The sequence below is a fragment of the Amphiura filiformis genome, chromosome 15, assembly GCF_039555335.1.
Source record: "Amphiura filiformis chromosome 15, Afil_fr2py, whole genome shotgun sequence".
Taxonomy (NCBI): Eukaryota; Metazoa; Echinodermata; class Ophiuroidea; order Amphilepidida; family Amphiuridae; genus Amphiura; species Amphiura filiformis.
This window is the reverse complement of record NC_092642.1, coordinates 2852080-2873146: the sequence shown is the minus strand read 5'-3', so window position 1 is coordinate 2873146 and position 21067 is coordinate 2852080. Positions and strand designations below refer to the sequence as shown.

General features: G+C 36.2%; 1 protein-coding gene across 1 annotated transcript in view; it reads left to right on the top strand.

Moving 5' to 3' along the window:
* Positions 1-21067, top strand: part of LOC140171148 (uncharacterized) — a 62711-nt gene that overhangs the window by 18653 nt on the left and 22991 nt on the right. The window contains 13 exon segments of the mRNA XM_072194334.1: positions 943-1172; positions 1867-2230; positions 4635-4727; positions 5693-5827; positions 7042-7155; positions 10033-10112; positions 10612-10714; positions 13011-13068; positions 14270-14364; positions 15845-15994; positions 17151-17310; positions 19218-19906; positions 19909-21061. Coding sequence (XP_072050435.1) covers positions 2015-2230; positions 4635-4727; positions 5693-5827; positions 7042-7155; positions 10033-10112; positions 10612-10714; positions 13011-13068; positions 14270-14364; positions 15845-15994; positions 17151-17310; positions 19218-19906; positions 19909-21061 — 3046 coding nt within the window. The 5' untranslated portion in view covers positions 943-1172; positions 1867-2014.

Genomic DNA, 21067 nt, shown 5'->3' with positions numbered 1-21067 from the left:
TCCAAGCTCAACAAATGCTACAGGTGGGACACTTAAAAAGTTAAGTGACTTGGAAACCTGACCTTAAAATTGCTGCTGATTCCAGGGATTTGTTTACCCTGTGGACATACTGTGTCTGTGTTGGAAACCAGCAACTTAGGTTACTTTGTAATTTAAGGGTGATAGACAATGGAAGTTTTTGTGAATTTGTACATTTCCTTAAAGGTCTATAGGAAGAATTCCAAAATCTTCTAAACCATTTTGGATGAAAATGGTTGGATCTGGAATTCTTCAAACTGTTGAATTTGATTGGAATTCTAAAATAGTCATCAGTCACAATGGATTTCAATTGGATTAGCCCATTTCTGGGAGTTCTAATCTATGAAGAGAATCTGACAGATAGTTTTCAGCAAAGTATTTATTTTCTAGATGCTTTGTCAGGGTTACTCAAAGAGACTCTTCTGATGTGATCATCAGATGTTGATCCAAGAGGCATCATCCTTAAGTTATAAAGATACTTGCCAAGCTTTTAAGACTTCAGATGTTAGCAAATCCTATGAAGTCGTACTTTTGGTGACAGGTGTCAATTTTCTCCAAATAATAGGTAAATCGCATGAATAGGCTAGCCCAAATTGAAATGGCAAATAAGTGGTCAGAATAACCAAAATCAGTTGCTTTATATAATATTATAATCTGAACAAGATTTGTTTGTATGATTTTATTTGTTAACACCTATGTGAATGATTATCTGCTTAAATCATAAGTATTATAAGCTCTGTATTTTTTAAAATCACATCTCCATAACAAATACTTTGTGTTGAGTTGTGTAGTCTTTACAGCAGTGGGTAACAATAACTCATTGCCTTGTATGTTCTTTTATAGTGCAGCCTCTTACTGCATTGAGCAAATTGACCCATTAAAAATCCCACTTGTAACATGAGGATTTCTCTACTTGTCTTACAGATTCCATGGAGGTAATTTGAGTGGTGAAATCGGCAGAATCACAGCGGTATCACTGGTATAAGTACACATATACATACAACAAGTGAAGAAAACCTGGTGTATTTTACAAAAGCTTTGCAAGACAGAAGAAGAAAGTGCGAAATGCCCCTGTGACTAGGAGCAATTAGTTAGTCAGGTTGTTGGGATGACAGGCGATATATACACAGAGATTCAGAGAAGTACGCATTCAAGTAGGTATTGTCATTGCTCATATAAAGGTTTACGTGGAAATGTTGAAATGCTTGGTATATTAATCAACTGCATTGATAGATGAGTTCACATATCGGAGTTGTTGTTAATGCTCTGCGTGCTAGCCATGCGCTTCAACGGAAAAGGGTGAAGTTCTGAGATATTTTCTCAAAATATCAAGAGCTATCTTAACAACTACTGAACCAATACTGGGCTTGTTTGTACTCATTTTAATGCATTTTTCATGCTGATTCCAAATATGGACATGAAAGTTTACATTTCTGAAATTTTTGAATTTTGATTTTTTTTTTTAACATGTCGTCTGCAGTCGACACCCGCGTGAAGAGAGTTAAATTGTATGGATTAACTCTAGCGACAGTGTGGAATGTTTGTTGAAACGGGGATGAGCTATTCAACATTGATAATGTCGTCTTAATGATATTTTTGATTATTTGTTTGGAATTCTATAAAGCTTCAGTGCAACATTTTGAAATCGGCATAATAATAATAATGCCACAGATTAGTGTTGATCAAGTCCAAACATCTGATGACGTGATGACATTGTGGGTTGAAGCTGATAGATGAATGTTGCTTTTGTCTCTAACCTGTGCTGCATATAATGGATTAAACAGCAATTGAATTGGTAAGGGAGACATACCTCGTTGATGTAAGATTTGATCTTGTGTTACATTGCAGATTACTACTCATAAGGATATCCAGTGAAATTTCTTGGAAATGATATTACGTGGAAGCATAACTTGTGGAATTCTTACGTAATCGGACAGTAATTCAATATATAACCATGTTATTTTGGAGTCGGTAGCTGGCTACAACATTGTTACCAATGGCTGGTGATACAGGATTCCACGGAACGTTAGATAAAGCCAGTCACTGGTTCACGTCTCTCGGCCACAGGACGCGGACGACTATGACTCCGCCGGCGACTTTATCGTCTGGGATGCGAGTGTTCCAACCAAGGAATACAACGTCTATTGTGATATCAAAAGGACTGACCAATGCGCCGGGTGAAAATAATTGTTTCCTGAACAGTGCTGTACAGGTGAGCTCACATATTAAATGGAATTTGAACAAACAAACATATGAACAAACAACGACAATGTAACAGCTATATTTCAATTGATCAGTTTGTTTAAATTGAAAATTGGAAAAGAAAATTATCAGATGAAAATTATTTCATATTTTGATACTCTATACTGTAAGGCGACAAAAAAATAATACCCTGTTCTACGGGCCCGACCGACCCAGATTTTGAACAATTTTTATTTTTTTTTATTTTCTTAAATTGCAAATTATTTACAGATTTTGGTTATTTTTGTGTCATTTCCAAAACAAACCAAAAAAAACAAACCAAAAAAATACCGACCGACCGACCCTACTTGAAAGGTCAAATCCGCCCGTAGAACAGGGTTTCTTTTTTTCGTCGCCTAAGTGGTAATTTTTGTAAGAGTTTTATTTTTGCAAAGTTTCACGAATAAATGTTATATCGCAAATTTAAGAACATAAAATGAAATTTGTCATATATGATAACATTGGTAAGGCATAAATTTCACGAAAATATTAACACACAAAAGTATTCTATGTTGGAAATCGCAAAAATATATCTGTTGGTGCAAAGATGCATTTGTAATTTTCAAATGCCTTTGAACTAAATGGGACTTGGGTTTGGATTTAAGATCAAATTGGAAATATTGTCTATGAAAAAGCCCACAATTTTTGTGCTCATTTTTCAGCATGCTCATTCCTCATACAAGAAATGAGGTTTTCTTTTCAAAAAATAACAAGGCCAACAGGGGTAGCAAGTCACTCTGTGTTGCACAAAATATGACCATGGTAGGACAAGTCAAATGATATCAAGCTATAGCATTCTATCTAACCCTTATACAAATTAGTCAAGGTACAGTTACTATATTTTTAAAGCAGATGATTATCATCATAGTACCTTTGTAACTGGCTTTAATTTTTAATTGATAAAAATATGAATTACATTTCCTCTTTTGTGTTTAAAAATAGAGTTTGGATATTGAGAATTGTAGACTTATTGGCATGCATGTATATGTAGATCGGGTTGTGATAATGAGATATGTATCAATTATTGTCCAGTATGAATTATTCATTACAATTTTATTACTAATACCATTGTAATCCAAACAGGTGTTTTCTATAAAGCATAATAGCATTTAAATGCTGACTATATTAAAATCCAAATTTATGTTAAGGTTATTGTACTTGTTCAATGACCAATTCCAGAGGACATGTCCATAAAGATCTGTAGGGGTACTTTATAACCTAATCAGCCCGATAATTTGACCATTTTTCAAAGCCAGGAACCACCAGTGATCAGACAGTGTACAGTGATTTATATTTCACATTTTTTGGGAGGGGTGCACTACCACTGTAATTTTGTTGGTGGTATTTACTCTTTACCAATAATATCTCCAAGCAGTAGCGTAGCCAGCGGGGGGGGGGGTGGCCTTTTCGGGAAGCTCGAAGACATACAGTCTCTATATATTGTATGATGCAACTGCAATTTTTTTCGTCTGTGCCCCCAAAATTTTATTTTGCCCCCCCTGACCAAGAAAGCTGGCTACGCCCCTGTCTCCAAGTACTCCAAATTCAATCCTCAAACCAATGCAACCCTTTATTGTTGGTCCAAAATTATACAAAAATGGCCCCATGCATGCCAGTAGTGTCATCAGTCACCCTGACAGGAGGAAGGTATGTTACGTAAGCAATGATGTTAACATTGGTACGTAATGAGTGACATTGTTCATCCATGAATCCGTAATCTATCATTGAGGCAGAGGAACTGGGAGTCAGCTGTTGGTTGCTGATGACAAAATCATCATTTAATTGTCTGCTGGCTTGAGGTGCAAACAGTGGTGAAGGGATTTGTGTGCTCTGGTTTTTAACGATTTTAAATGTCACAACAAACTAGATTTCTCCTAAATATTTGGAATAAATGTCAAAGCGTGAAATGTCATATAGAAAGTGAAGTTACTTTTTATCATATTGTAACAAAGACTCTTCCTCTGTCTCACTGGCCACAATCTACATCCCTTGTGAAGCCCTTGGAATAGATGGGTACAAGAGCAGAGAGCTTCTGTCAGGGGTCCAGGGGGCAACGCCTACTGAAGGTACTGGATTGTTGTCCAAAACCTTAAAATGTGGCTATTTTAAAGGGTAAAAATTGTCAGCTTTGTATTTGGTATTTAAATGTTATATCTATGGTCTTAATTCATGAATTGAACTTACTTTTTGGATTTTTATGCCAACTTCAAATGAACGACCAGTTTCCTGTTTTGCCCAATTTTCCCTGACACTGATACATGTTTGCTATTGCATACTGATGATTAGATGACATTATATTTTACAAAATTATATTTTACAAGCTTACAACATGACAATAACATGGTTCCTTTTGAATTTGTTTCATGATTATACAGGTACTATGGCATTTAGATGTATTTCGTCGCAGCTTTCGTGACATGGCTGGCCATGCCTGCATGGGCAAGGCATGTATCTTCTGTGCCCTCAAAGTGAGTACAAAATATGATGTATTATTGTAATGACCCCAATACCATCTTCTAGCATAATCAGACTTTAAATTATGCTCTATCAGAGAGTTTCATGTTTGCTACTTGCACAATTCATATGTATGCTTGTTCCCTCCCTCAAACAAAAAGCAAAGGCTGAAATCTCAATTTGAATGAAGTTTGGAGTGTTTCAGTCAGGTATAAATATAAGTGTGTGTTCTTGAAAGTGTAATAAGGCCATGTGACCAGGGTTGCCAAAAGATTTCAGCCCGAATTGCGGGTCTAATAATCGAAAAGTCGCCCAATTTTTCTCTTTACCATTGGTTTCTATGAAACTATCGGAAGTCGCAAGGGAGCCAATGTTGAAAAAGTCGCCCAATTTTTTTTTCTTAACCATTGGTTTTCTATGGGACAGGAAATTGTCAAAAGTCGCGGGAAAAATCTTCAAAAGTTGCCCAATTGGGCTACCAAATCGCGGGTTTGGCAACCCTGCATGTGACGACAAATTAAGGGTTTCAATCACAGGTTAGACTTTGTTGCAATCTTGTCCAATGGCTACCCTGTTGAAACCCTCTCATTGAATAAAAGCCTCTAGGACTATGTGAATTTAGCCAAGGTTATTTTTAATCAATCACCGTAATATTGGTTGAATAAATTCATCAGGATCAGTAGAGTAAACTCAGTAACCAAAGTTCTTTGTATCTGATCCAGAAATTGCACTTACTTTGTGTACATTTCAGCAACGCTGTTGCCTTTGTCAACACTTGATGATGAGTGATTCCTACTGGCAACCAACGCTAGATGTATCTCCAGCGTAGGTCTTGCCAGTTGATTTTCCATCTGGGGATTTTCTTGAACCCAGTTCTAGAAACTCATCAAAAATGTGTGAGAGTTGATACTGCCCGTTGTCTCTGTTCATAATATTATTTATTTCACTCTCATCATTATTTACCTTCTCTCCATTGCAGGTATTATTCACACAACTCCAATATGGTGAAGAGAAAGCGTTACCTCCTGATGCATTGAGGAAAGCTTTAGCCAGTGCCTTCAAAGATGAACAGAGATTCCAACTCGGATGTATGGATGATGCAGCCGAATGCTTTGTAAGATTATTCTCTTTGTTTCTATTAATTATACTCTGATCAGTTTAGGTGGGATTTGTAAAATTTAATTTTCTATTTTAGCCAGCATTATCATTATTTTTTTATTATTCTGTTATTGCAAACATCACATTTCTCCTCATAATAATGTTCATCCTTCACACAAGTTTTATATGAGTAGGGACATAACACAGGGTTAATAATTGCGCTTATGAAGCCGATTCATGTTTCCAGCAAAATTCTAAGAAAGTTGCCAATGATAAAGTATGTTACATTACTGTCAAATATTTCATGTATTCATTAACATGTTTTATTCATAGATATATGACCTAGTGCTGCCTTCCACTATTGATATTTTCTATTAAATAAAATTTTATTATAACATTTTTTTTAGTTTTTTCTGAAAAAATTTGGCAAAAATCAGATTTTTTTCTCAAAATACCATAAAAATACCAAGTCGGAAAATTTAAAAAAAAAATAGCATTTCTCATTTGTTTTCAAGCCACTTGTGTGCTTTGAGACAATTTTTTTTTTGGCCTAAGCCTAATCTGTGACCTCGCTGGAAAAAGGTTTTTTGAAAATAAAATGAGAATGCTAGTGAGCCTAGAATTGGACAATAGAAGGTTTGTATGATACAAGTAGCAAGGTTCCACATAAGTACATTCATTAAGTTGCATTATGCACTATTTTGTCATATTTAATTACATAGAACACTCCTTTCATTTATATTAATACTGCAGTATAAGTAAATTCAGTCTATGTACACATCAACACCAGTAGCTTTGTGTATACTATCTACAAGTGGTCAACCGTTTGCACTGGGTAGCTAAATTTAGTAACATAAGTGGCGTATTGGAATGAAATTAAATCCAGTGCAGGTGTGCAGCGATTAATTTACACACTGTAAATATGTAGAAATATGACTACTGAGTATTGGTCATGTAGTTTTAAGGATTATCATTTGTGTAATATAATATGGAAATATGGTAAAAGAGTGTGGTAATTAGTGTAAGTTAGTTATAAAATAAATTGCCAAGGCATAAATTTCATGAAAATTTTAACACCCCAAAAGTTTTATGTGTTGATAATGGCAAAAATATATACACAAAAATAACTACTTATACACCAGATCAAGAGTCAAACATTTTGGATTTGTTCTCGGCCCTCGTCATCATCTTTTAATTGTTGCCATCTTATTTTGATACTTTTCTTTGTAGGAGAATATCCTGGTGCGGATTCATTTCCATCTGGCTCATGACATCAAGGAGGACCTTTGTGATGCCAAACATTGTGTGTCTCATCAGAAGTTTGCTATGACGCTTATAGAACATGTAAGTTAATAGTACATCATAATGAGACTGTATGCTATCATATACATTGTGTGTCTCTTCAGAAGTTTGCTATGACACTTATAGAACATGTAAGTTAATAGTACATCATAATGAGACTGTATGCTATATCATATATTCAGGGTTGTCACTACGCCAGACGGGCCGTCCGGCACTGTCCGGGGCCGTCCGGCACTCACAAAAAACAAAAACATAAATTTAAAAAAAATAAAACAATTTTTAAAATTTTTGTTTACATTTCCGGAAGTGGATGATGATATTTCATCATGAAAGAGCAAGAAAATTTTTTTTAGTGAGGTGGTACCCTCAAAGCCTATTCCCCAATCCCTAGCGTTCACTAAAAAGATAGTGCGAGGCGCGAGAGCTTCGCTCGCTACGCTTCGCCTTCAATATTTTAACCAGTACTTTTTTGGTCCTGGTGACAACCCTGCATATATTCAATCATGTCAATTAAATAAATATATATCAGACTTAACACAGAAGCCCTTCAACAAAAAATGTTCTTTCTTGGGGCCATGCATAAACAAACATACATAACAAACCAATTACAAGCTTATCATTTCAATTGTCAAAACTAAAATAAAACATTTCTGGTTACAGACATACATACCATACTGTTAACAGTGTTATTACACAAAGGCTAGGTACGAACTTTAGACTTTCTGTTGAAAATGTTTTATTTAATTATCATAATGACATTACCAGTGCTCGATCAAAATATATCATTTATATTACCGTATATGTGTTGGTAAAATGTGCATTGACAAATTCAGATACGGAGGTCATCCTTGTCTTCTGTTCCTCTTTAGGCAGGAACTCCGTATGAGGGGTTTGATCTGCGATGAGTTTAGCTAGTTGTTCCCAGTTACTTGTATGACTTGCATGTTGTTTTTGGCTCGGTCATTTTGCTTAAATTATTTGTCTGATTTTCGTATTATATATGTTAATTTTTTATGCCTCCACCGGAGGTATTATGTTTCCTGGTTGTCCGTCCGTCCATCCGTCCGTCCATCCGTCCATCCATCTGTCCGTCCGAGCTTGCGGGTGCAATTTCTCGGAACTGGTAAGATGTACAGGGATGCAATTTGGTGGGGGGATGGTCGTTGGCGGTCTTCAAATTCCAGTAGGTTTGGTTAGTGGGTCAAGGTCACCCAAGGTCATCTAGGGGTCATCTGAGGTCAAATTAGCAAAAACCGTCGTATGGGCATGATCCTTGGTGTACAGTGATGCAATTTGGTGGAGGGATGGTCGTTAGCAGTCTTCAAATTCCAGTAGGTTTAGTTAGTGGGTCAAGGTCACCAAAGGTCATCTAGGGGTCATCTGAGGTCAAACTAGCAAAAACCGTCGTATGGGCATGAACCTTGGTGGGTACTGTCAACATTTAGAACCAAATTTTTGAGGATTATTTTGGGGTCATCCGGGGTCACCCAGGGGTCATCTGAGGTCAAATAACTTAAAACTGTCATATGGGCATGAAACTTGGTGGGTACAGTCAACATTTAGAGTCAAATTCTTGGATGGTCATTTTGGGGTCATCCAGGGTCACCCAGGGGTCATCTGAGGTCAAATAACTTAAAACTGTCGTATGGGCATGAAACTTGGTTGGTACAGTCAATATTTAGAGTTAAATTGTTGGAAGGTCATTTTGGGGTCATCCGGGGTCACCAGTAGGTTTGGTTAGGGGGTCAAGGTCACCCAAGGTCATCTAGGGGTCATCTGAGGTCAAATTAGCAAAAACCGTCATATAGGCATGAACCTTGGTGGGTACTGTAAACATTTAGAACCAAATTTTTTGAAGGTCATTTTGGGGTCATCTGGGGTCACCCAGGGGCCATCTGAGGTCAAGTAACTTAAAACTGTCGTATGGGCATGAAACTTGGTGGGTACAGTCAACATTTAGAGTCAAATTCTTGGACGGTCATTTTAGGGTCACCCAGGGGTCATCTGAGGTCAAATAACTTAAAACTGTCGTATGGGCATGAAACTTGGTGGGTACAGTCAACATTTAGAGTTAAATTGTTGGAAGATCATTTTGGGGTCATCCGGGGTCACCCAGGGGTACTGTCGTATGGGCATGAAACTTGGTGGGTACAGTCAACATTTAGAGTTAAATTTTTTGGTTTTTGGAAGCCCATTTTGTACCTATGTAAAAAATTTATGTTCCCCCCCGGCCAGCTCCTAGTGAAATTGCACCGGTTAAAATGATACGCCTCGAGGTGGAGGCATTGCGGCCGACGCTTTGCGTCGAGAACCGCGCAAGTCGAGAACCGCTCTAGTTCTATAATATAATGTGCTGTGCAATAAATTTTTGTAATATTTATATTTTATAGGTGAATAAAGGCATGCAAGACATACAATGTCAAAAAAAAAAGAAAAAATACTGTTCTTTTGAGATTATTTAAAAAAATTTATGGCATGATATTGAGCAAATTAAAAAAAATATTTGGCAAGTAGATTCAGTAAGGGTTTACCATTGATAGAATCACACCGGTAGTCATATGGCAATATGTGATGTGATCAAGCTAAATGAGGCCTTTGTTGCTAATATTGATTTTCAGATAGCAAACTATCCTTTATATTTTATTGTTCTGAGCAACGCTAATATGACCATATCTCTGGAACTATAAGTTCACTTGGTGATGGATATTTCATCAAAATAAAGCTCTGTAAATGTCACATAATGAAATTGAAAACTGAATTTTGGATTTGTCTGACAAATTACTTGATTGCTTGATTGCATCACATATTAGTCTCTCTGCAAGTACTGTTGGCTACATTCATGTGAGGTGTTTAAATTTAGAAATGTTTTTATTTTTACTATATGATGTAATCTACTTGTTTGTATTATGTTGTTTTCAGTGTGTGTGTCCCTGTGGAGCTACATCTGAGCCATTTCCATTCACCCAGATGGTGCACTATGTCTCCTGCACAGCGTTATGGTACGTACAAAAATGTAATACATGTAATGTGTATAGAAAACAGGCATACCTCATTAGTAGCTGCTTTGAATCATTTAATTGTATTTGTATCACTTTTTTTTTTGGGTGGGGGGTTGAAGTTCTACTAGAGATGCTTTCCTGAGCTTTATATAGCCACTGACACATAAATTAAACATTTGATAAGGTTGGTTTTAACTGTGGAATTATGGAAACTTTTAGGCCTCATAACTGCTAAATTGTTGGTCATAAGTATATAAAAGTATACATATTTAGAATGGTAATGACTTGATGAATCCATCTGTGGGTTCAAATTTGTACAAAATGCTCAGTTTTGAAGAAATTGCTAAAAACCCGTACAAGGTAACAAAAATGTTCTCTTTTTTTTCCCTTTTTTTTTCCTTTTTTTTCTTTTTTTTTTTTTTTTTTTTCAATTAATTTTTAAAAATTAGATATAAATATCTATATCTGAATTTACCATGTTTATCTTCTTTTTCTCCAGTGGTGAAGCCAAGAATAAGAGGGCTAAGAATCAGATGAGCTCTGCTTTCTTTGGCCTGCTTCTAAGGAACGCTGGAGCTATTGGTGATGTTAGACAGTGTCCGGTATGTATCGATACTAAATGATTATGGGACATTACATTTTTAGGGAAACATTTATGGTAGAACTGATTATAAAGGATGAGGATTTATCTAAATGTTTCATTTGACAAAACAGGATAATATTTTTTTGACCCAGCACAATTAGTGCTGTATTTTTCCTGAATACAAGAGTAACTCGCTGTTCATGTAGGAAGGCCACCTGAGGAAGGCCATGACTATTTGTTCAGCCTCACAATAATTGGTCACAATTCAGTAACTGTTCAACAAAACAAATACATTTACTTTTAAATAGTGACAGTTAACAAAGACCCAAGGTTCCTTGATTAACTTTTAAAAGATCTCTTAAAATTTAGATTATTGTAGGCTAGCATTGACCTGTATGATTACCTCATGTAATCATTAGTTAATCTGTTGTTAGCAATTAGGATAGGACTGCAATGCAAGCCCTACTGTTTAAATATATGTTAGATGTTAGATATGACTATTAATGGCCATAGATATTGTTTCATTAAGTTTTAAAAAGAACCAATTGAAAGATAAAAAAAGTTTTAAAAAGAACCTGAGAATCAAAATTTATCTGACAGTGGGGCATTTTGGTTTTGCTAAGTTGAGATTTCAACACAAAGATATGTGGGGTGGATGGATGGGTGTGTTGTGTTGGGGGGGGGGGGGGGGTAGGTTTATCTCAAAACCTAAAAAGTAAAAAATTCAACATTGTAGATCTGAATATCCACACTTTGCATAACTTATATTGGTTGTGAAATATAAAATAGTTACATTTTTGTTATGATATCTTGGAAAATGGTGCAAAATAAACAAGATTCAAATAGGCTTGTTGCAAGAAATCAGTTTGTGACCCTCATAAGGGGAAGCTGAATTGCCAAATTGTTAACAGTAAGGAGCATAATTTCCTCTTTTGAAACATTTACAGTTCTGCTTTCAAACTTTTATGGGTCATGCCATTGTTTGTAACATAACTTTCCTGTTAGTTGTTAACACAATTTTGGACCATATATTTATTGAAATATGCAAACAATGTGAACTTCTATTAACTACCTTAAAAGAATCAATGTCACATTATGATTTAATCATATGTAATTTAACCACCACTATTATTTCCAAATAGGGCACACATTTTTCAGTCCAATTTTGCCTTGAAATGTTGTTTATCATTAGATAGTGACATGGTTTGATAAGGAGATTGTAGTGATTAGTTAAAATTATATTCCAATCTGATTTACGGATTACTGACTTAAGCTTTAATAGATGAGTAATTTTATCATTCTACCTCATTAATCTGTCTAGTATGGTAGTTAGATAGTTAGTGATGGTGACACATAGGCATATACTAAAAGTTGACATTTTTGTACCTTTCCACATATTTTGCAATCCATGCAGCTACATATACACAAGAAATAACATGCATATGTATTTCTTTTGTGTGGAGGTCTGCAAGAAAACAAAACCACTAGTTTAATTTTGACTGATTTAGGGGAGGGGGGTTAAAAAGAGGGGGAAAAATGAATTTTCAAAATCTTTGCAAACTCCAAAGCATGGATGTTCTGAGATATCATTTTAGTGGCCTTAGTTTATTTCAGAAAATGATTTGATAATAACAAAGCAATAATATAACAATCTAATTAACCATATGATTGTAGTGTGATCACAAAACTGCATATCTTTCCAGTCCACAGTTGATCATGATGATTGGGCTATTCCATTTAAAATCCATACTACCCCTCTGGAAGATTTTGAAATTATCTTCCATAGAGGGAGTATGGATTTCAAATGGAATGAACACATTAATCAGCTCTGTTTGAATTCCATACACCTTCTGAGAAAGATTCATCTGGAATCTTCCACAGAAGGAGGGCAAGTTTCAAATCAAGTTGGTTATTATGCTAATTCATACTCCCCATGTGGAAGATATTTCCAAAATTTTCCACAGGGTAGTGTGGATTTTAAACGGAATAGCCCAGACATCGAGTACCTTAAGCATTAAAACAAGGTCATTTTGTTATAAGAGATAATGGAATTAAATGGATATAATGATGAATAGCAAAAGATTTGTATGAACGGAAGTATGAGAAGAGATAAACAGGAAGTGTGAAAAATAAACACAAACAAATAAATTAACATAACTAAATTAAAAAAAAAAAAAAACTGCATACACAATTCTCTAAGAAGTAAGACAGACCAAGGTTATATTTCTTTTGATTGGATGTATGTGTCTGTGGCATCTTTACATTAATTGTATTTGCATTAATAACTTAATCTATTTATTTTTCTCTCTTTTCAGAGTGAATGTGGCAAGAAGGTTTTCATCAGGAGAGTTTTGATGAACTGTCCAGATGTTGGTATGTAATCAGGATAAAACATGTGCTTGGTATTTTATGTTAGGGAGGACCCAGAGGGAGGGGCTCATTTAAAGCCTTAATGTACGATTTCTGTCAAATTTTAATTTTGTTATTCTTTATTCAAAATGTTGAAATAATATTAGTAATGACTGCCCGGAAGGGTTGCTGCCCATTTTAAGCTGAAATAACAAGGTAATGTGAAAGATATCCCACTGGTTATTTTTGGCCATTTAATATGTAGTTCTATGGGAGGACATAAAGTCATAATAAAATAATTATGACTTTATGTCGAACTTTGCTCTGTTGACCTACAAAGACAACAAATTTGGCCGATTGCATTTTGGTACAAGTTGAAATATGTATAAACATTACAAAAATGCCAAAAAATCAGGTTTGAAAAAAATTAACCAATTTCATATTATAAGATCGTACATTATGGCTTTAATGTACAGAACATCAATTTTCCTGCTGTATAAAGCATCAATTAACTGGTGTATGACCCAATAAAAAAAAAGGGTTGGTCTCTCAAACATTTATAGCCCACTTTTTCTTGTACACAGACACTTTGTTATTATTGAAAAAGAAAAGCCTGTAAAAAAGGCCCAGCACATAGGGTTATATGCTAAGCCTGGAGGTTTGAGAGTACAAACGGGACCATATATAATAAATGGGATTATACATTTTAATAAAAAAATTAGGGCTGTTTTTTTCTCGAATAGGGAGTACATTATTCATGTCCATAATACCACCTATCCTTTTAAAAAGCTTAAAAGGGCTTTTCGTGATCCACAGCCTCTTCCCCCCACTTTTCTCAAAAAAAAAGTTGAGATTTTTATATCACTGGAAACCTCTGGCTACATAATGTTTATGTACCAAATATTTCTTGCAAATTAATTCGTTGGTATACCAGAACGAAATTACAACACTTTGTCTATGGAGCAGTGTAATACACATAATCATGCAGAACTCGCAAACGCAAAATCGGAATCAACTGAAATTTTGGGAATACGCTTTTTTCGTGTATATCTACCGAAAAATGTCATAAAAAGAGGCTGCTAGGATCACGAAATACTCCTTTAAATACTATATGAAAGCTTCAAAGTATTATATATTTACTATGTTCTTGATGTAGACATGCTTTATAATTACTGAATTGTGTGTTCATAAAATGTAATTACGTTTTTTTGTATTTAATTTTCAGTGGGCATAGGTCTTGTATGGGACAGTGACAGACCAAGCGTAGATCACATTATGGATGTTATAAGCTGCCTGGGCACCACATTAAGGCTACCGGATGTAAGTTTCAATTACAATTTATGATGCTTTCATTTGAGAAAGGAGAGAGTCTAACAAGAACCTGTTGTAAAGTTACAATGAGTAGAGCGTACTTGTAACTTCCTAAACTTTGTAAAGTTACGATAAGTGAAGAGTCCTTGTATCCTCATAATGTCATAATGCTAAACTTTGTTTGTAAAGTTACAATGAGTAAGAAAGAGTCCTCATAACTTCACAATGCTGAACTTTGTTTGATAAGTACATGAGTACAGAGTACATGTAACTTCACTATGCTAACAATTTACAATGAGTAAAGAAAACTTGTAACTTCCTAAACTTTGTAAAGTTACAATAAGTGAAGAGTCCTTGTATCCTTGTAATGTCATAATGCTAAACTTTGTTTGTGAAGTTACAATGAGTAAAGAGTCCTCATAATTTCACAATGCTGAACTTTGTTTGATAAGTACATGAGTAGAGTACTCAAGTAACTTCACTATGCTAACAAGTTACAATGAGTAAAGAAAACTTGTAACTTCCTAAACTTTGTAAAGTTACGATGAGTGAAGAGTCCTTGTATCCTCGTAATGTCATAATGCTAAACTTTGTTTGTAAAGTTACAATGAGTAAAGAGTCCTCATAATTTCACAATGCTGAACTTTGTTTTATAAGTACATGAGTACAGAATACTCAAGTAACTTCACTATGCTAACAAGTTACAATGAGTAAAGAAAACTTGTAACTTCCTAAACTTTGTAAAGTTACAATAAGTGAAGAGTCCTTGTAATGTCATAATGCTAAACTTTGTTTGTGAAGTTACAATGAGTAAAGAGTCCTCATAATTTCACAATGCTGAACTTTGTTTGATAAGTACATGAGTAGAGTACTCAAGTAACTTCACTATGCTAACAAGTTACAATGAGTAAAGAAAACTTGTAACTTCCTAAACTTTGTAAAGTTACGATAAGTGAAGAGTCCTTGTATCCTTGTAATGTCATAATGCTAAACTTTGTTTGTGAAGTTACAATGAGTAAAGAGTCCTCATAACTTCACAATGCTGAACTTTGTTTGATAAGTACATGAGTACAGAGTACATGTAACTTCACTATGCTAACAAGTTACAATTAGTAGAGCGTACTTGTAACTTCCTAAACTTTGTAAAGTTACGATAAGTGAAGAGTCCTTGTATCCTCGTAATGTCATAATGCAAAACTTTGTTTGTAAAGTTACAATGAGTAAAGAGTCCTCATAACTTCACAATGCTGAACTTTGTTTGATAAGTACATGAGTACAGAGTCACTATGCTAACAAGTTACAATGAGTAAAGAATACTTGTAACTTGAAAGCAAAACGATTGCTTGAAATATTAAATACAGATGACGAATTTTGTAAAACTGACACATGGAAAGTCAGAAGATTTTGTTGTCATTAAGTACAAATAAGGTAATTTCAGGCCATTATAAATGCAGGGACTAATTATCCTTCCATACTCATTATTGTACAGTTATTCAATTCAGTTGTTGATGAGCAAGCCAAGAAGATCGCCCTCAATCTGGTAGGCGTAGTCACTTACTATGGTAAACACTATTCCACATTCTTCTACAACACCAAGAGAAGACTATGGATATACTTTGATGATGCATCTGTTAAACAGGTATGTCCCCTCTCTCTCTCTCTCTCTCTCTATATATATATATATATATATCGAGGGTTGACAAACAGAAGGCCTTAACTCACTTTTGGCCATTTTGAGATTTTGGTACCAAAATAATCTGTAATACCCACAGATTCTTAAAATCATAAGCCTTTAACTCAATTCAACTTCGTATTGCATCTATAGCACAATAATACTTGGTCACATCTCAATGCAAAATATTATTTATACTCATTTTTCGCAAAAAGGCACTTTTTGAGTTAAAGGCCTTCTGTTTGTCAACCCTCGATATATATGTGTCTGCCTATCTATCTCTCTCTGTAAATCTCTCTGTCACTGTTTCTCTCTCTGCAAGTTTGTAGCACCACTTCAACCATTTACAACAGTGGACCATTTACAACAGTGGACCATTAACCAGAAATGCCAGTTTCCTGAATTTATTTGGATTTTTTAATTTTCATAAATTCCAAAAAAAATATTTGAATTTTTTAATTATTAAAAAAAAGTATAATTTTTTTTCCTCTTTCTTTTTTTTGGATTTGGAGAGTCCCTGGACCTAGAGCCAAGTGCTACAATCATTTTTGGTTGATAAAAAAATAACTTACAATTTTGTATCTAAAAGGGACCCCCCGGCCATGAGGCGCTGCGCTCACTGTGTTAACTATGGCTCGCAATTATCCGGATTATTTTCAGAATTTTTGGGGGGCAAGTCACTGGCATCTCTGGTTAACCTAATAAAAAAGTGCAGAGATTTAAAGTGCGCTATTCACAGGCTTCTATAATCCCACAAGCCTCCGCACACTTTACAGAAATTTGATGATCACTATGACCGAAGACACACAGTACCATTTGGCAACAATGGGGGACTTGCAAGCAAGTAGTGAATAGTCTACATACCACAAAATACCATTACAGCCTTGATTAGCTCCCGGAGTTCTCATACGGGTAAACAAGACAATAAGCAGCTAGTTCTTTGCCTTGGGGAATTTCATGTTAGCTCAATTATTTTACAGGAAAAAACTGGTACTACACTGGGAATTAAACTTACATCACACATCAATGTACCAGAGTCCACCACCTTATGGAGAGTTGTGATACATACAGAAAATACACAAGATAATACAAGACTAAGTCATATTTATACTCCTCCTCCCAGGTTGGTCCTACTTGGAGAGACGTAGCAGAGAGATGTCGACGAGGTCACTTCCAGCCTCTCCTGTTGCTCTATGCTAACCCCAATGGCAAAGCAGTGGATATTACTACAGCTCCTAAAGAAACAGCCATACTACCTGGATATCAAAACCTAGACTCTCCAGGTATGTAGCTCAATTGGTACTAGTACAAGGTTCTTATATGCTGTTCCAATAAATTCCACTTATTTGTGTGTTTTGTGGCAAGTAAAGCCCAGGGTGGCTACTGGTTATTGACTAGTAGGTATCATTCCATGAACAAAGATTCACATAAAAAGTGCCATTTTAAAAGCAACTGTATCTACAATGTAAATAGGTATCTAAAACAAACAAATTTGAAAAAAGGGTACCTTGCTCATACGTATAACTTTCAGGAAAAGATTGTATGAAATCAGGTAAACTTTCTGAGCTTGTGAGTTTAAAGTGTTTTGCACTAAATCTGTGATTTGTGTCTCAACTTGCTGGTATAATGCAGAGTTTAATTAGCATCATGAACATTATAATTTACTTGCTTTGGGAGTAAGATAATGCTAACACTTGGTATAGAAATGACACTTGCAATGCGTGTTTAGGGGGGCATTTTCCGATCAATGTTGTACATTTTTGGGTGCTTTTTGAAAGTCTATATTGATTGATGATACTCCCTTGTCAATGTTAAATCACCCCTGTGGTGTGTGTGTGAGACCAGGGATGTATGTTTTCTGTATTTTTACAGAATTCAGGGTTTTTTTTCAGCCCATTTTGGGGCTTTTTAGCCCGAATTTACGTGTTTTTTTCCCAATTTTCCGTATTTTTTCTTCAGGGTTACTTACATCCCTGTGTGAGATATGAATAACCAAACCAATTTGATTGACACAATCATCATATTCCTACATGTTTGTTTCTTTAAATAAATGCCTCCATTCTCTGTGTGCAATTTTGAGAAGTGAATTTCTGTCGTAAATAACTTAATTGTTTTAATGATCTGTGGGCGAGACATCTTCATGAGTCTTCTAATTCACTATGCATGTGCAGGATTAAAACTTGTTGAAATTCATACAAATCCTACGTAAGGTATGACGACAGGTGTATGCATGGTGGCACCTGTTTGTTACTAATTGACTATTGCAGACATGTTGTCTTCATTAGATAGCAATGATAGATAGCTTATGATGCTATGTGTGTTGATATATAGAGGGGCACAAGATGCACACAGGCTTATTTGGTTATTCCAGTTGAAATACATACTCCCCCTATGAAACACATGACCTTAATCTCCCACACAGGGAGTGTGAATTTCAAATGGAATCGCCCATTCAGGTAATCCTTATTTGAAATTCGCACTGCCTGTGTGAAAGATTAAGGTTATGTCTTCCATGGAGGGTGTATGGGTTTCAACTGGAATGTCCCATTCATCACCTGTTACTGTGGGATGTTGTGGGAGGGAGTATTAACTACTGTTGAGACTAATACTGAAGGTTGTGGTGTCAAATAAATCATGGGGTACATGAGGATAGTTCATGTGCAAAATATGTATATCCAAATGCTGCTTTGTATTAATATTGTCATTTTTTGTTCAAAAATTCCTTTGTTGTGACTAATTAGGGAGAGGTACTTTAAGTCAGCTCAATTATTTCACAAGAACAAACAGGCTACGCTGCGGATACTTTGAGGATACAGTATACAAAGCTGATGTTCATTGAAAACAAGATGTGAACTCTAGAAATAAACTTTTTCTGAAATGGGAACCACGATGACGCGGAGTCCCGAAATGATGTCATGTTTTTACTGACATCGCATAACAGAAGATTGATGAAAAACATTGACCTTTGCTTAAGCCAAAAGACAAACAAATTGCTCTAACAGGCCTTGTTAGTTTTACTGTCTTGTACCAAAATTACCAATAAGAGGTGCAGTTTGCTATTATAAAAAGTTTGATGAAGAAAATTACTGTTTTTATACCCAAAATTCTTGTTACCCCTTTCCTGTGACCTCTCATGGGAGGTAAATTGAATTTGTATTCTTATTTTTCCTATTTGTGTTGTATTTTTCAGACAAACCTCATGCACGCATGCCATCGTATTCATCAAGACCCCATCATATACGTAGTGGTACCAAACCCAAAGCCACTAGTCACAGCGGCGGGACACTGGAATCAACCGGTGCTATCTACAAATCTGTATCGCCCGTGCCTGAATTCTCTGCAAGTTCTCGACCAACATCTTCACTTCGATCCACGCAAGGCCACAAGCATTCAGGATTGGACTCTGTTGTCGAGATAGGGCATGATGCCTTGGGTGGTTTATCGCTTAAAGACAATTCATCGACAAGCATAGATGGTTCAAGAACTTTTCACAGTTCTAGTTCTGTAAGACGGAGCCAACAGGAAGCGCTTAAATTGGCTGGATTTGCTTGTACGCAGGAGTATGAGACCACGTCGCATCCACCCACATCACATTCTGGGTTCATAGAGAGCTCAGGGATGCCACAACCATTATTAAGTGGCAACTATAATCAGATGAACTCACAAAGAACTGATTTGTCTACGAAAATGTCAGAACCATCGGATCTGATCGGCCAATATGATGTGGACAGTTGGACTCGTTCTAGTGGAAATACATCATCGCAAGCAGGGGTGGTCCCCCTCAGGCTTCTAAAGTGTCCACAAGGTATCCGCAGGGGTACAGAAAACCGCAGAATGGCGGCGGTGCACCCCATTTGCAAAACGAATCAGCTGCAAGGACTTATTTAGATGAGAGTCAAAGCCGGCAACTTGTCAGGCACCAATCTTGGAGTGGTAGAACGGCCAACAGCAAGTCAATACCTATTTATGAGAATGTTGTTGATGGTGCTATTGCAAATGATACTACGGACAGTGCTGAGGGTAATGTACCCCTTCAAAGTAGACATTCACGGTATGGTAGTACACCTGATTTACAACAAGGTATATCTCAAACATCGTCCAATAATGTCAGCAAAGAAGGCCAATCAAGACATTCGGATAGTACACAACAAAGCAAACCTGAGTTACAAAACCAATTAGGAAATACGAAAAAGAGTTCATCTCTTAGCAAAGCTGCTGCGGATAACGATATTTATGCCAGTATGCCTGACCTTCAGAGGTCACTGTCTAACCCTCCTGCAACAACTCGTAATATTGCTGCTCAAGGAATCCTAGCGGATGCGATCAAGAATGACCAGGAACATCGCAAAATGACAAGAAAAGTAGCATCTCGATCTAGTTCCTCTTCTCTAACTTCTAGTCCGGACTCAAAGCGAAGCTCTCAAGCATCGCAAGCATCAACGTTTACGACGGATAGCACTGATACGTCCCAAAGTGAAGGTTCTAGTAGGTCAGGATCCTTACGAAGTAAATATGGTGTGGTAGCAAGTGGTTTTGTGACACTGCCTAGGAAGAAACATATTAGGGATTTTGCTGATGGTAAAAACATTCCACAATCAAGATCAGCTCCTCAGCGAAGTCACAATAGACATGATATGATGCAAAGAAGTCAGAGTGATCCACCACCACCATCACCCATCGGTCCACCTCCAGCACTTCAGCAGCAAAATTCGGCACCTGCTCAGTTTGCTGGTGTCTTTATAGATGATGATGATGCAACATCTAGGATCCCCGACGCAACAACTGAACCACACCAACGTACAAGGCGTCCTTCCCATCTGCAACACTTTACAACGGAAACACCAACAAGGAAGGATCCTCTGGAGGAGGGTTCTGTTGGAAGCAAAGATTCAGGTTATCGTAGCCGAGACAGATCAAGTGCTAGCTCTGGGAGTGTGTATTCAGTGGATTCTCCTGGTACAGATGAAGGTGGTCTGGCTGACATCCTCAGTGGTAAGGCAATACCAACCAGTCCAGATACTACAAGAAAGAAAGGTAAGC